This window comes from Castanea sativa, chromosome 1 (assembly GCF_040712315.1).
Source record: "Castanea sativa cultivar Marrone di Chiusa Pesio chromosome 1, ASM4071231v1".
NCBI lineage: Eukaryota > Viridiplantae > Streptophyta > Magnoliopsida > Fagales > Fagaceae > Castanea > Castanea sativa.
Window position 1 is genome coordinate 86402746 of NC_134013.1, and position 14259 is coordinate 86417004.

General features: G+C 31.3%; 1 protein-coding gene and 1 long non-coding RNA gene across 3 annotated transcripts; both read left to right on the forward strand.

Annotated features, from left to right (window-relative positions):
- The first annotated feature begins 1674 nt into the window (after window positions 1-1674).
- Window positions 1675-5396, forward strand: LOC142622834 (uncharacterized). Its single transcript, XR_012841967.1, has 3 exons — window positions 1675-1685; window positions 2377-2466; window positions 5068-5396. It is a non-coding gene; the product is annotated as an uncharacterized LOC142622834 (long non-coding RNA).
- A 7061-nt stretch (window positions 5397-12457) lies between these two features.
- Window positions 12458-14259, forward strand: LOC142622833 (G-type lectin S-receptor-like serine/threonine-protein kinase At1g34300). Of its 2 annotated transcripts, none has more exons than XM_075796388.1 (2): window positions 12458-12609; window positions 12768-14259. In XM_075796388.1, the coding sequence occupies exons 1-2, from the start codon at window positions 12576-12578 to the stop codon at window positions 13946-13948; spliced, it is 1215 nt and encodes a 404-aa protein (XP_075652503.1). In that variant the 5' UTR covers window positions 12458-12575; the 3' UTR covers window positions 13949-14259. The 2 variants fall into 2 exon arrangements, with proteins under 2 accessions (XP_075652503.1, XP_075652504.1); XM_075796389.1 differs by having other exon boundaries at window positions 12497-12609; window positions 12771-14259.

Here is a 14259-nt window from a genome sequence, read left to right on the forward strand (position 1 = left end):
AATGTTTTAAACTAAATAGTGTGAGAGTTTTACGTGAGTCTTTCTTTTTTCTTTTTCTTTGTATTGAAACCTAAAGTGAGTCCTTTTTTTATATATAAAAAAAATCTAATGTGAGGTCTAATTAAAAATATTATAATTATTTTTTAAATCCTAATTCTAATATAGGTCTTTGAAAAAGTCAAAAATTTCAGTTTTCTATCATACATAGATAATAACTAGCCTCTAAGCATGCACTCACGCGTGCTCGCAGGCTCTTCTATTTTTTGAAAATATGTTAATAATTTGCATCCATTATAATTTTGGATTCCATATTTTCCCATCACAAAATTTGATACTTAAATTTTGTGCTTTTTTTAATAGCAATTCAAACACAAACTCTCACCAACATATTTGAAAAAGTTTTCCCTTTTTATTTTTATATAGGAATTCAAACACAAAACAAAACTTGAGGATAATTCAGTAAAAATATATTATTAACTCCCACGTAAAACTAAACTATTCTTTTTTTCATCAAATCCTAAATTTCAACCTCTTTTATCTCTCCCTCTATTTTTGAAAAATTGCTGTTTTTTTTTAAATTGCTATTCCTTTAAAATTTCAATTCTCATTTTTTTTTTCTTCTAAATCTCTTCTTCCCTATTTGAAAAGTATATTTTCTATTTGAATTCGGTTACTTCTTGGTCCTTCCTTTCTTTTATTTTTTATTTTATTTTGTTAAACTTAAATACTCTTAATTGTTCAATTACTTTGTTTTTGGGGAAGTACGTTTTTTTTTTGAACCATTTAGGGAAGTATGTTGTGTTACTTTAAAGAAAAGAAAGAAAAAAATGTCAAAAAAAAAAATTCTCCTCTCAAAATCTCGATATTTTTAAATCTCAAACAAAAATAATTGAATTTAAACAAAGTGATAAACATAAATTTGTTATTGATAAACTTCTCAAATTCAAATCCTTTAAAAAGAGTTTGTGTTTGAGTGAAAAGTTTGAAAATATCCACACACAAAAGGAAAAGATAAGCCAAAAAAAAAAAAATCTGATACACATAGATAAGTATTAATATTATAGAAGATAATGAACAAATAAAATGTTGTTACCTTAGTGGTTAACACGTGTACCATGCATATTTTTGAAGGACTTTTCCAAGGTTCTAACCTCCATGACAGCTTTTTTTTTCCTTTTCATTTTTAAAGTTACTATTATCAAAACTACGTCGTTTTGGTTCTATTTAAAACTAAACATAAAAAACCCTAGACATCTCTTTTCTCATTCAGCCGCCCTCCTCATTCCCCATCCCCTCTTTCTCTCTTCACTCATCTCTTCCTCTTCCTCTTCTTTTAGGAAAAACAACAAATGCTTCGAAATCAAAGAGTGGAACGCCGTTTCTCTCTGGGCTTGGGGTTAATTTCTCTTATATCAAATTTCCCTTCTTATCTCTCTTTCATTTTTGTCTGAATTTTTGGGTTGCTTAATTTTGTTGGGTTTTGTGTTGATTGCGGATATTGTGGTGGATAGCTGCCGTAGGAACCACATCATGGATCTACTCGTATGTACCCTCATAATTTTGAGCTTTCTTTTTTGTTTTTTAATTTTTGGGTTTTTTTTCTAATATGGGGTTTTGATTAGGCATTGAGTGCCGAGCGAATCGGGCTAGTGCTACTAGCGAGGAATGCAATCTTGTTGCTTGGGGTAAGAACTAACCTTAATTCTTTTTCTTCTTCTTTTTTATGAATATTTGTGTAATCTTACCCAAAAAAATCAAAGTGAGATATGAAAAATAATGGGAATATGTGATTAATAAATGGGTTTTTGTTTGTTTGCTAACTTGGTTGTTCTTTAATGTAATAACCACAATGGACTGATGTTTTGTTTTGGGAAGTATTAATATGTGTGAACTGTGTTGCAATCTCCATAAGGGGTGTTTCTTTTTTACTTTTTCTTGCGTTTCATTTGATATGTTGGCGTGTATTGGGTCTTGAATTGGTTAATGTGTCTTGCTGAAAGTTAATATATAGCCCCATTTGGATTAGTGGAATCTCTCTGTCTCTCTTTCTCTCTCTCTCAAAGACACACACACACCCACACACACAAAAACATTACGTATAATAATATATTGCTTTATGTTAAAAAATAAATAAATTGAAAAAAAAAAGGTGCCAATGTTCTTTGGACCAAATTGTGTCCTCTTGGATAAGTAAGGCATTGAGGGTCAGTCACGGGTTTGACTTCTTATGGGGCGTGAGTTGTAGTAAAGAAAAAGGAGAGAAAAGGAAAGATATAATTATAGGTCTGCATGGGAATGTAGAACTTGGAAAAATAAAAAACGAAAAGGGAAGAAGAATGCAATAATTTAATCATTTTCCTTAATATGCAAATGCAGATTGGGCAATACATATCCTCCAATGGTGGTGTTGTCACCGCTGAAGAACTTGCTCCATATCTTGACGTAGAAAGTACAGGGGCAACTACGGTATGTTCATGTTTGATGTAACCTATTTGTCATGAATTATGTGTTTGTTCTTTTTGCCCTTGAATTTGGAGTGCTAGTGCATTCATTTATATGTCATTGTAATTAGATTGATGGAGTATTGTCTCTCTCTCATTGCAAATAAAAAGTCTCTGATACCTTGCTTTTTTTGGCTATGCTTAATTTATCTTCTTTCTGCATTTTATAACCCATGGATCTTTCAAATCATATATATAAAAAAAAATTTAATCAAAAAAATTTTAAAAATTATTATTTTTCCAAACCTTTATTGACTATCAAACTTAAATTTCCCCATGTTGGCATTAAAAAATACACCCAGAACCCCAATATTCAAATTTTGACACTACTTGTATCTTAATATCTCGGACTTGATACTTTTAGCGTGTTGCGCGCTATTTTTTCCTCCGTCCCCCTCTCCTCCTTTCAAGTGCATAATTGAAGGTTTCAAACTGTGTTTGGATGTTATCTCTACATATTAGCTGCTTTTCTTTTATCTCCAGCTGTAATATTGATGTAAACTAGATTATTAGTTCCTTAAAAAGATTTTAAATGCCGCAAAAATAATTTAATTTTCACACAAACCTTATAAGTATGCTGCAACTTTTTTTTTTTTTTTGAGTAAAAACTTTTTTCTTATAGTGATAATGGATCAATTATTTCCTTCACATGCGGGCATGCATAGTCAGATTCTTTTTTGATAGGCATGCATAGACTGCATAGTCATAGATTAGACATACAATTTGTTTGGAAATCTGATTGGCATGAATACGGTCTTGAAGAAGTTTGAATACAATGAATAGTGCTGATGGCTTATTTTGTCAAAAACATAAATTATAATAATTAACTCAATCACAGTGAATAAGAAGGGTGAAAGGAGGACAAAATATTAAAAAATATATCGTAAAAAACCAAGCAAAAATAACTTCAGATCTATTTGATCCTATTTGGTCATATTCGGTCCATTATGTCTACTTTTTCCCATCCAAAGTTTACTTTGGTGGTTGGCTCTATTTGGTCCATTATGTCCACTTTGGTCTAATTTATATTTTATCTCTACCATTCAGTTGCTTTTCTCTACCCCAATATTCAAATTTATATTTTATTTTAATTTAGTTTTATTTAATTTTGGAAGTCAAAATTGTATTTTATTGGTCAATTATAAATTTTTTTAAAGTTAACTAGGGTATTGTCTTTTATTAATTTTCTAGAGTCAAGGTTATTTTTGTAATTCAATAATTGGGATTTCCCAAGGTATTAAAATTACGATTTCCTAACTCAATTAGAATCAGGGTTAAGTCATATATCAGCACAATATTGTATTCCTACAGAAACAATTAACAATTTGATTGTTTTAATAAAGTTTCTCTTGAAATTTGCTTAAGTTGGTGCTAACTCCAATCAACCTTAGGTGCTGACTTCTAGGTTTGTTCTCTCTTGCTTGGTACTGATTTCTAAGTTATCTATCTTTTATTTTCTATTATTCAAGTTGTCAAATATTAAGTTACATATTTAATGTTCTTTTTCATCATTCTTGGACGTGGCATCAATCAATAAACTCCTAATAGACTAATTGAAAATATCAGTCATTCAGTTCTTACATTGCATATATGCTGTTGATTCTCATTAAGGTGATGTTTTGTACTTTCTCATACTTTCTCATGGGCTTGTAGATGTATATCTAAATTTGTAGTCCTTAGAAAGATTACACTATTTCTGCCTTTCTCATGCATATTATACCATACTGTATTTGGCTCCACCCGTGATATCATCCTCGATTAGGGGAAATTTTTTATTTTCATTGAATGTTATAATTTAAAATTAATTCCTTGACTTTTTTATTGGTTTGGAAGTTAAAAATTAATAAAACTACGTTGCTTTGTTGCGCTTAAACGTGATAAATGGACAAAGGTGAATGGAAGGACAACATTAGAAGCAGATTGAAATGTTAAAGATTCAATTGAAAAAAAAAATTAAAACTATAAGGATGAAAATGAAAATATGCTTAATTTATAAGTTTCAATTTTAATTTGACCTAATTATCACTTAATTGATGAGTGATGGTTCAATATTTTTTTACGCTTGTTATACTGAGTTCAAAGAAAGCTCAAGTCACCTAGTTTTGGGTCTTTGAGTGGATGCAAATCCTAAAGGAAAATCCTTTTTTGTATTATGATTCTTTAGAATCCTTAGGATAATTTACTATGGAATTATTAAAATTATAATATCTACCCGTACACATAAAACCAACTAAGTTAGTGGTGGTTCTCATCTCATGTCATATCTCATATATCAAATGTAGTTCTGAGTCACATTTAAACTTAATGTAGTTCTTCAGAATTTTTTTACATAAATTAAATTTGGGAAGTTGAAAAGCAGCTGATGTTTATACAGATCACAATAAATAGTTTTAGTTACTAGGTTGGAGTTTTGTTATTGTCATAAGCCTAGTTTTTTTAGCGTAGATGGCAAAATTTCAAATTTGTTAAACTAGATAGCTTGGTTTACCCTATTTGTTGTTTGTTGAATAAAAGTTTCTTTTTGTCTCACTTTTAAGTTTTAATATTTCACTTTATGATCTATCAGCCACACATTTGAATCTCATTCAACCACACGAAGTTTCTCATCAATTGCTTGAGCCCTGTGGGAAAAGCTCAGGAATAGTGATGGAGCTGGGACTATAAAAAGGGATGTAATAGAGAGGAACATGCATTGAGTGAAATTAAGCTGTGTGAAGATCTAAAGAAAAAAAAAACAGTGCTTTGTTCAGAGTCGAGATCTTGTTGCAATCTTGGCTTCATTGGGTTTCTAGAGAGGTATTATTGTATTTTTCAAATTTATTGTGAACTTCAGTTTTGGACATAAACTTAAGCATTGCATTCTCTATTTTATTATAGTAAATTGTTTCCTCTATATGATTTAGAGGGTTTTCAATCTTGCATGATTAATTTTCTTGTTGCTCTTGCGGGGATTCTTTGAGCCAGAAAATGGTGCTTTTGTTGTTACTCATATCCTTATAATGTTGATAAGGATAGGATTGCATGATTACTGACAACTTGGTTGGCTGGTTAAGTTGTAGCTTTTTAGCACGTCTTCCAAGTGTTAGATTTTTGTGTAAATAGGTACATTAGCACAGTTAAGAGGATCAAGCAGTAACTTTTCTTTTAATAATTATTGTAACAGGTTTGAACAATATATTTGATGCAAAACAGGTTCTTTGAAACAGGTTGTCCCTTATATTTGATGTAAACAGTAGTTTCAAAGCCCGCTGGGAAAAAAAAAAAAAAAAACCTATAGCGGCGGTCAAAAAGCGCCGCAATAGGTCCACATTTTATCTATTAAACGTGGACCTATAGCGGCGCTTATAGTCCGCCGCTATAGGTTCAAACCTATAGCGGCGGTCAAAAAGCGCCGCAATAGGTCCACATTTTTATCTATTAAATGTGGACCTATAGCGGCGCTTTTTGACCGCCGCTATAGGTTTGAACATATAGCGGCGGGTACGACCCGCCGCTAAAAGTCATTTAAAACGAATTTGAATGTTGTATAGCGGCGGTTTTATGCCCGCCGCAATAGACTAAAACCGCTGCTAAAAAGCGTATCTACAGCGGCGGGTTTTTGTACCGCCGCAATAGAGCTATTGCGTCGCGACAAGCCTGGCGGGTAGAACCGCCGCAATAGCCCCCGCCGCAATAGGTGAAATGGACCTATAGCGGCGGTTTTTGGGGCTTTAGCGGCGGTTTTGGCCCGCCGCAGTAGGCCAGTTTTTTTGTAGTGATGCGGTAAGAAGTTTCTTTTGGCAATTCACAAAATGTTCCTTAAAGAACTTTTATTACAAAATTTTTTCTTTGAAATAAGTTTAATTACAAATGATCATTAATAATATTCCCACGCATAGCGTGGGTTTGTGCTAGTTATTACTAAAAGCTGAAGTATAGCGTTTAATGCTGCTGATCTCACGTTGCGCCACATCAGCTGCCACGTCATTTAAAAAAAAAATTTTGTCCTACAATTTTAAAATGGTTTTTACAATTTTTTAGCCCTATATATGCAGCACACTACTTATTTATTTACTCCCACTATCACCTTATAATAAATCCAGTTCACTACTTATTTATTTACTTCCACTATCACCTATAATAAATTTGTATAATTAATCCAGCCCACCTCTTATTTACTTAGTTCCACTATCAAGCCCAACCCAAAGCCTTTTTACTTCAGCTTTAGGGTTTTGTTTGAGCCTTTTTAGCTTAAAGAAAAAAGAAAAAAAAAAGCAACAACAACGTTGAAGCCTTTCAAGCTTTAGTTTTTTTTTTTTTTTTTTTTTTTTTCAATTTTCCTATAATTGTTTTTAACATTTATTTTTTTAATATTTACACTTTCCCAAACCTTTCTCTTTCCGTTACCATTTCATCTCTCCACTACCCTCTACATTAATATCATTATTCCTCTTTCCCTTCATCTTCCTTTATTTTTGTCTCTTTTTATTCACAGTCTCTTACTATAAATTTGTCACTATCTCTTCTATTCTATGCATAGTTTTTCCTCACAAAAAAATAGCTCTCTCTCTCTCTCTCTCTCTCTCTCTCTCTCTCTAAATTTTTTGGTGAATTTTTTTATTTTTCTTGCATCTCTACTTTAGGTTGATAATATGTTTTGGGTGGCCGAAATTATAATTTCTACAAAGAAAATAACCTTAATAGATTATCAAAAACAAAATTTTATCCTAATATTGGTTCAATTAATCATTGTTAAGTTTTATTAATTTTTTTTAGTTTACGTTTTTTTGGTGTTTTGGATTGTTCATATATTATATTTATGATATTTCCTATAATAAATAAAAATATAATTACGAAATACATTACATATTATTAGATTAGTTTAAATTGTAAAAAAAAATTTAATAAAACCACCATAAAAATAATTATCATGCGCAACGCGCTGGTTCATGGCTAGTTATATTTAAAAGCTGATACATAGAATTTAGTGTTACTATACTCATGTTGAGCCACCTCATTAGCCACGTCATACTTAAAAAAAAAACTTCATTTATGATTTTTATATTTTATTTTATATAAAATAATTAAATATAGTTTATGGACAAACCTATTAATGCTCTCCATTACTATTCAACATGTTAATATTCATTTGTTTTAAATGCAAATTTTTGACTATTCAACTATTCAAATTGATTTAACTTTTCATTTTATTCTTTCTAATTTCAAGTAATTGTCAAAATTGAATAGTTCATTATATTTTTAGTGGATATATGCCCATGTTTGACTATTCATTTGATGTAAATGTTTGATTGTATTCAACTACCCAAATTGATTTCAATTGTTAAACTTTCTTCATCATTTCCTCTTTCTTATATTTTGACTCTTTTTCTGTAACACCCCGTATTTTTTTTATATCAATTTAATTATTATACTTAAATTATAAAAGAGGCCTACAATTAGATGGATTAAATTGATCTGGGCCTAAGATATTAAAAGTGAGATATATACTTTGGAATATGAAGCCCAAGTGAGGTGACATAAGTATATATATACATATATATATATATATATATATATATATATATATGGGCCTTGTTAAGCTTTAAAAAAAAAAAATAAATAAATAAAACCCTAGCTTTCTTCCTCTTTGGTCACACGTGTATTTCCTTTTACTTCAGCCGACTATTGAACTCTGCTTTCTTCATTGTGGCATTGAGTTGGAGTCTACAGGTATGATTTTCTAATGCTTTAGATTTAAGAAGTTGGAATAGTCATTGGTAGAAATTGTTATGAACCTAGACTATCTCTATACTAATAGAAAAGAGTGCAGCCTTCATTGTTGACCGAATCAACCATCACCTTTTTGTTATTGGCTAAAACAAGTCCAACGGCATCATGAGAATTATAGGCTACTAGATTGATAGTTAAGGCTTCTACATGGCTTCCTATATTTGATTGAATAGATATATGTATAATAATTTTTTACTATGAAGATTTAAAGCTTTTAAAAGGGAGTTTTGGCTTCTCTAGCAGACCATGATGATTATTGTAGTAGGAATTGTATATATATAGTTGTATGGTCATCATAGACTTGAAATTGAACAAATAGAGTAATAGGCTTGGACTTTGTGACTATGTTAAAGGGATAAGGGTGCTTGTGTTAATATGAATTCACACATAGCCTCCATTGTTGACCAAATCAACTATCATCCTTTTATTGTTTTCTAAAACTTGTCCAACAGCTTTAATGGGGAAATAGGCAACTAGATGAATGAATTAAGGCTTGTACGTGGGAGCCATGTTAGATTGAATATATATATATATATATATATATATATATATATAATGTTAGAGTCAATAGATATCCCACTTGATGTATATATATAATATTAGAGTCAATACCCAGCAGCATCAAGTGGGAATGCTAAACAACTAGTGGATAAATTAAGGCTATACGTGGCTTCCAATATTAAATTGGATAGTTAAGCGAATAAATAGAGGATTTTGAATATAACAATTTTGTCTAGGATAAAACCGTTTAAGCGTGAAAATAGATTTTTAAGTGGGAAATTGTGTATTGATGAACCTATTTTTGGTGTTGCTAGGTTCTAATTCTACAGATTTGTTGTGATTCAAGGGAGGTTGATTTCCTTTATTTTTGCAACTAAGAGGTAAGTGGTGTTTGCTAATTTTGGGGGTTTTCCCAAAACAGTGTTTGATTATTAAACTATTCTATATCAAATAAATATGTTGATATTATATATAAATTAATACTTTATAAATGCTTGATGTACACGTTGAATATTCATTTTACGAAAAACATGTGGGACAACCTAAATTTATTTAAACTTGTATGTGTGAATATATATTGATCTTTTGAGAATTATGAATGGATTATTTATATGAGCATCTTGAATATGTTTTGAAAACCTATGGCAAGTTGTGATTAAAAAGCTCAATATTGTGTTAGTCCTTAGTAAGGGACAATCATACTGCAGCTAGTCCTTAGCAATAAATAGTCCCAAAAAAGGGGACAATGAACATTTGATAGCTCCTTAGCAAGGGAGTATACTATTGAGGATCCAAAAGGAAGCTCCTTAGCAAGGGAGTGCACCTTTAGGTTCCAAAGGAACCATCCTTAAGAAAGGGAATGAAAAAGAGGTTCCAGTCCTAGAAAAGGAGATAGCACAACCTTATCAACGGGACGTAAACGTTGACCACGAGTAAAGCCTAGGAAATTGTGTTTGTGATGGTATCGATATATATATATACACTATGATGGCTCACTATATAAAGATTATTATTTCTTTTATATGAAATATTTGATGATAAAATATTGATGAGGTATGAGTAATGAATTGTTTGTAAGAATTATTTTTTTAAAGGTTGTTCCCACACCCCAATGTTAGTGAATTCCACTTATTGAGTTATCTCACCCCCCTTTATTTCCCTTTACAGATACATTAGATGGATTATTGGAGTAGAGATTCCTGGAAGTCAGCAGTTATAAATTATTTTGTGGGACTGAAGATTTTATTTTTACTTTTATGATATTAAACATTGTACTGGAGAATTTTTTTGAGGATGTTTTAATTTTTGGTGGATTAGAGCTCTGACATTTGTGATGAAATTTTTAGGTTGTTGGATTCTTTTATTTAATATTTTTATGGATTTTTCAGATTAAATAGAATTTTATTGTTTATGATTTTTGGGGCGTTACATCTTCTCCCCATCTTATTTTGTATAAATTTGATATTATTTATTCAATTCAATCCATATTTTTTTAACACAAAAACTGTGAGTACTCTCTCTCTCTCTCTCTCTCTCTCTCTCTCTCTCTCTCTCTCTCTCTCTCTCTCTCTCTCTCTCTCTCATGCCTGATTTTTGTTCTTTCTTATAACTCTAATTTAGGTTGATGGTTTTTTTATATTTAATTTTGTGTTGCATTTTTTAAATTTCCAAGCACAAATCACTCTTATAGCTTTGGTTGAATTTTGGATTATCATGTGGATTATTTGGTAGGCTGACTTGCCTCCGTAGTCTATACTGTGACAAAAAGTGAATAAAGTTTTTTTATTTGTGGAGTATCAAAAAAGTCAAAAAATATTCGGTGTAGTAACTTTGTATTGTTACATCCCATGTGTTTGGTTAAAATTTCTTTTGGAAATCTTATGTGTTTTTCTCAAATCTGTTTGTTATTTTTATTTTAATCATTTTATCACAAATAATTAGCATCTACACCATCAAATTTTTAGTTAACTTGGTAAGCTTTTACTTTGCTTAGTTGAACATCTTTACTGAAAATGTCAAAAAGGGAATAAGATAAAATATAATTTACTCTAAAGCATCATTATGCTATTAATGTTTTTATGTATAGATACTCAAGGAATTTTTTCTTGGACAAAGTTTAGTTACAAAATTGGTTGTAGCCTTAAGCTACAAACTCACTCAATAAAATAAATATTACTGCATATTTTGAAAATCTAACTGTTGAATTGCATGTTCTTTAGGCTCTTAATACATATGTCAAATTTTATGTCAATCGGATATTATTTACTATATAATCTATAAACTTATATTTTATGCATAATTTTAAATTACAAAAACTTATAATTTAAAAATGTGTTGATGACATAGCTATTGATATTTAATTTTCTTGAAAATTTGTAAACATGGAGAATATAAGAAGAAGATGTAATCCAATGGTGAATTTGTCAAAATTCACCTCCAATAAAAAGATATTGAGTGAGTTTTAGCCTAAGGTTACAACCGATTTTGTAGCTAAATTTTGTCCTTTTTTCTTTTTGCATTTTATTTTATTTTATATTTCCACTTTATGATATGATTTTTTTTGAGGGGGTTATGATATGATTTATTGATAATGATTTATTGCATAGTTATCTTTATTAACTTTTTCACTTAATTTCAACTGTGAGGAAGAAAGAGATGTGGATCTATGTTTTGGAGAAAAATATACCTATAAGAGTTGAATCGTATACATTTGTATAGTAATAAACAAAGTATATATAGTTACAACTTGGTCTAATAGTTCTCACACTATCAATTTTTTTTTAAAAATTATTGCATTGTGTTTTCATACATATCTCACTATATATAATACTTGACTACAAAATAAATTTTATTACACTACAAAAAACTTCTAATTTAAAACGTAATTTCAAATAACACATATTGAATTTTTGAAAATATACAATCTAATATATTAATTCAATAATTATCCAATAAAAAATAATCATTTCAAATTTTCCCGCGCATCACACGGGTGTGCAACTATTGTAACATAATTGTTAATGAAAAAACTCATATTTCTACACAAATCTCTTCTCCCAAAGTATCTTCGAAAGATCTTTCTAGAGCCCATAATATTTTTTCATAATCAATCTTGTGTGGTAATACTATAAGGAGGCATTTTCCTACAACAATTTGTTAGTAGGGCTTCTGCTATTACTATAGTTTCCTCAAACTATTTTTTACAAACTGTTGTTGTGGCCAATTTATACAGAGGTGAGTGATGTTAGCTAACATCACTTTTTCACTTACCAATAACAATTCACCATAATTTGAGGAAAAAAATTATAATTTTTTTTTTTGTTGGGTAACTATAGCATTTTCCATAGTTGAGAAGCCAGAAGATTGAATCAAGTCGGAATTTGAACACAACTCCTTTATTCAACGAAATTCAACGAAGACAAAGAAACTTTACAATTGGAAATTTGGAACCCACCACATGAATGTCACAATCCTCCCACAATCCCAGCATTTTCCTTCATATTATATATGGTCTGCCTGGCAGGCAGGCTTGTCATTTTCACATATCAGTAAACAAACCCCACGCGGTTTCAACTTTCAGAATATTAGTATAGAGGAAAAAATTAAGGCAGTGTTTGAACTTTGAAATCGTTACCTAAAAGTCAACGTTTTAGTTATAGTTGGTTGCGTGTGCAACAGGTTTTTCCCAATGATTAATGCATTGAAATAAAACTCAAGTAAATTCATCATTTCTTTTCTCATACAAGTTCTTCTCTTTCAATAGAGTTTGTGGGAGCGCATTGTCTGTATTTCATTTCCTGAATAATGTTCGCAACAGTTGCAATTCTTGTGGGCTTGGGTAAGATTTTAAATCCATCTTTTTTTCTTTTCTTTTTTTTTTTTTTTTCTTTTCCAGCTTTGTTACTCATTACTTTTTTATCATTATTTTTAGTAAATTTTACCAAAAACTCTGAAAAGCTGAGAGGTTCTCATTGATTTAAAATTTTGACATTTCAGCAGTAGTCTTTATAAAGATTATTTTTGTGTGTATGGTATGCGAATGGGATAGCATCAATGTCAATCCCGACTCACCGGACTCACGATTTATGACACTCACCATGGATAAATTTCTCAACGATATGGAAAGAGAGAAGCCAATCAAATTTACCTCTTTGCAGCTCAGAACTGCAACAGAAAACTTCACTAATTTTTTGGGTTCAGGAGGATTTGGAACAGTCTATAAGGGAATCTTTCGTAACGGATCCATACTGGCAGTGAAGGTTCTACATGGGTATTCTGATAAGAAAATTGAGGATCAATTCAAGGCAGAAGTGAGTACAATAGGAAGGGTTCATCACTTTAATCTGGTACGTTTTTATGGTTTCTGTTTTGAGAAGAACCTGAGAGCACTTGTTTATGAGTACATGGGAAACGGCTCGCTTGACAAGTACTTGTTTCGTGAAAACAAGATCTTAGGATTTGAAAAGCTTCATGAGATTGCAGTTGGGACAGCCAAAGGGATTGCTTACTTGCATGAAGAATGCCAACAACGAATAATCCATTATGATATTAAACCAGAAAATATTCTTTTGGACCCAAACTTCTTGCCTAAAGTAGCTGATTTCGGTTTGGCGAAGCTATCTAACAGGGAAAAAACACATATCACCATGACAGGAGGAAGGGGGACACCTGGTTATGCTGCACCAGAAATGTGGATGCCATATCCTATAACCCAAAAGTGTGATGTTTACAGCTTTGGGATGCTGTTATTTGAAATCATAGGGAAGAGAAAGAACCTTGATGGTAGTCTTCCAGAGAGTCAAGAGTGGTTCCCAATGTTAGCTTGGAAAAAGTTCGAACATGGAGAACCGGAAGAGTTGAGCATAGTTTCTGGGATAGAGGAGAAACATAGAGAGGCAGCAGAGAGAATGATGAAGGTAGCTTTCTGGTGTGTTCAGTATAGGCCTGAATCAAGACCTTTGATGAGTGTTGTGGTAAAGATGTTGGAAGGAGCGGTAGAGATTCCCACACCTTTAAACCCATTCCAGCACTTGTTGGTTGCTAATCCTAGGGATAATGCAAATTCCCATCCAACACAGACTGATAGCACTTTTAATTCAGAATACTCCTCTCAAATGACCTCTGTAGGCGCTACTCCCGTGATGAGGAAATATGAGATGGAAATAGCCTCTATTTAGGTGAACTGAAGGGCATCACTACTGAGTCTAAGTGTGATCAGTGTCCAAATTCGACATAGGTACACGATTCAAGGATTTCATATCTCTGTTTATACAGAAATGCGTAATGTGCCATTTGAATTTGATTACTTATTTACTTGTAATCTCTAAACCCTGTTAAGATAAATGCCTTATATCTACAGCTCACGTTGCCTCTACAGATCATGTTGCGAATCGAAATTCCAATTCAAACGCTTCTGCAACTTTCAGATAAACTTGTAGAGGATTTGGTTCCAACTATTGTATTTTATTTAAATTCAAATGTCTCATCA

Bases quoted from the DNA above. Each gene is read 5' to 3' on its own strand.
- LOC142622833 (XM_075796388.1), top strand. From the start codon at position 12,576: ATGTTCGCAACAGTTGCAATTCTTGTGGGCTTGG. The intron at 12,610-12,767 runs GTAAGATTTTAA...TTGACATTTCAG, and splicing joins TGCAATTCTTGTGGGCTTGG to CAGTAGTCTTTATAAAGATT.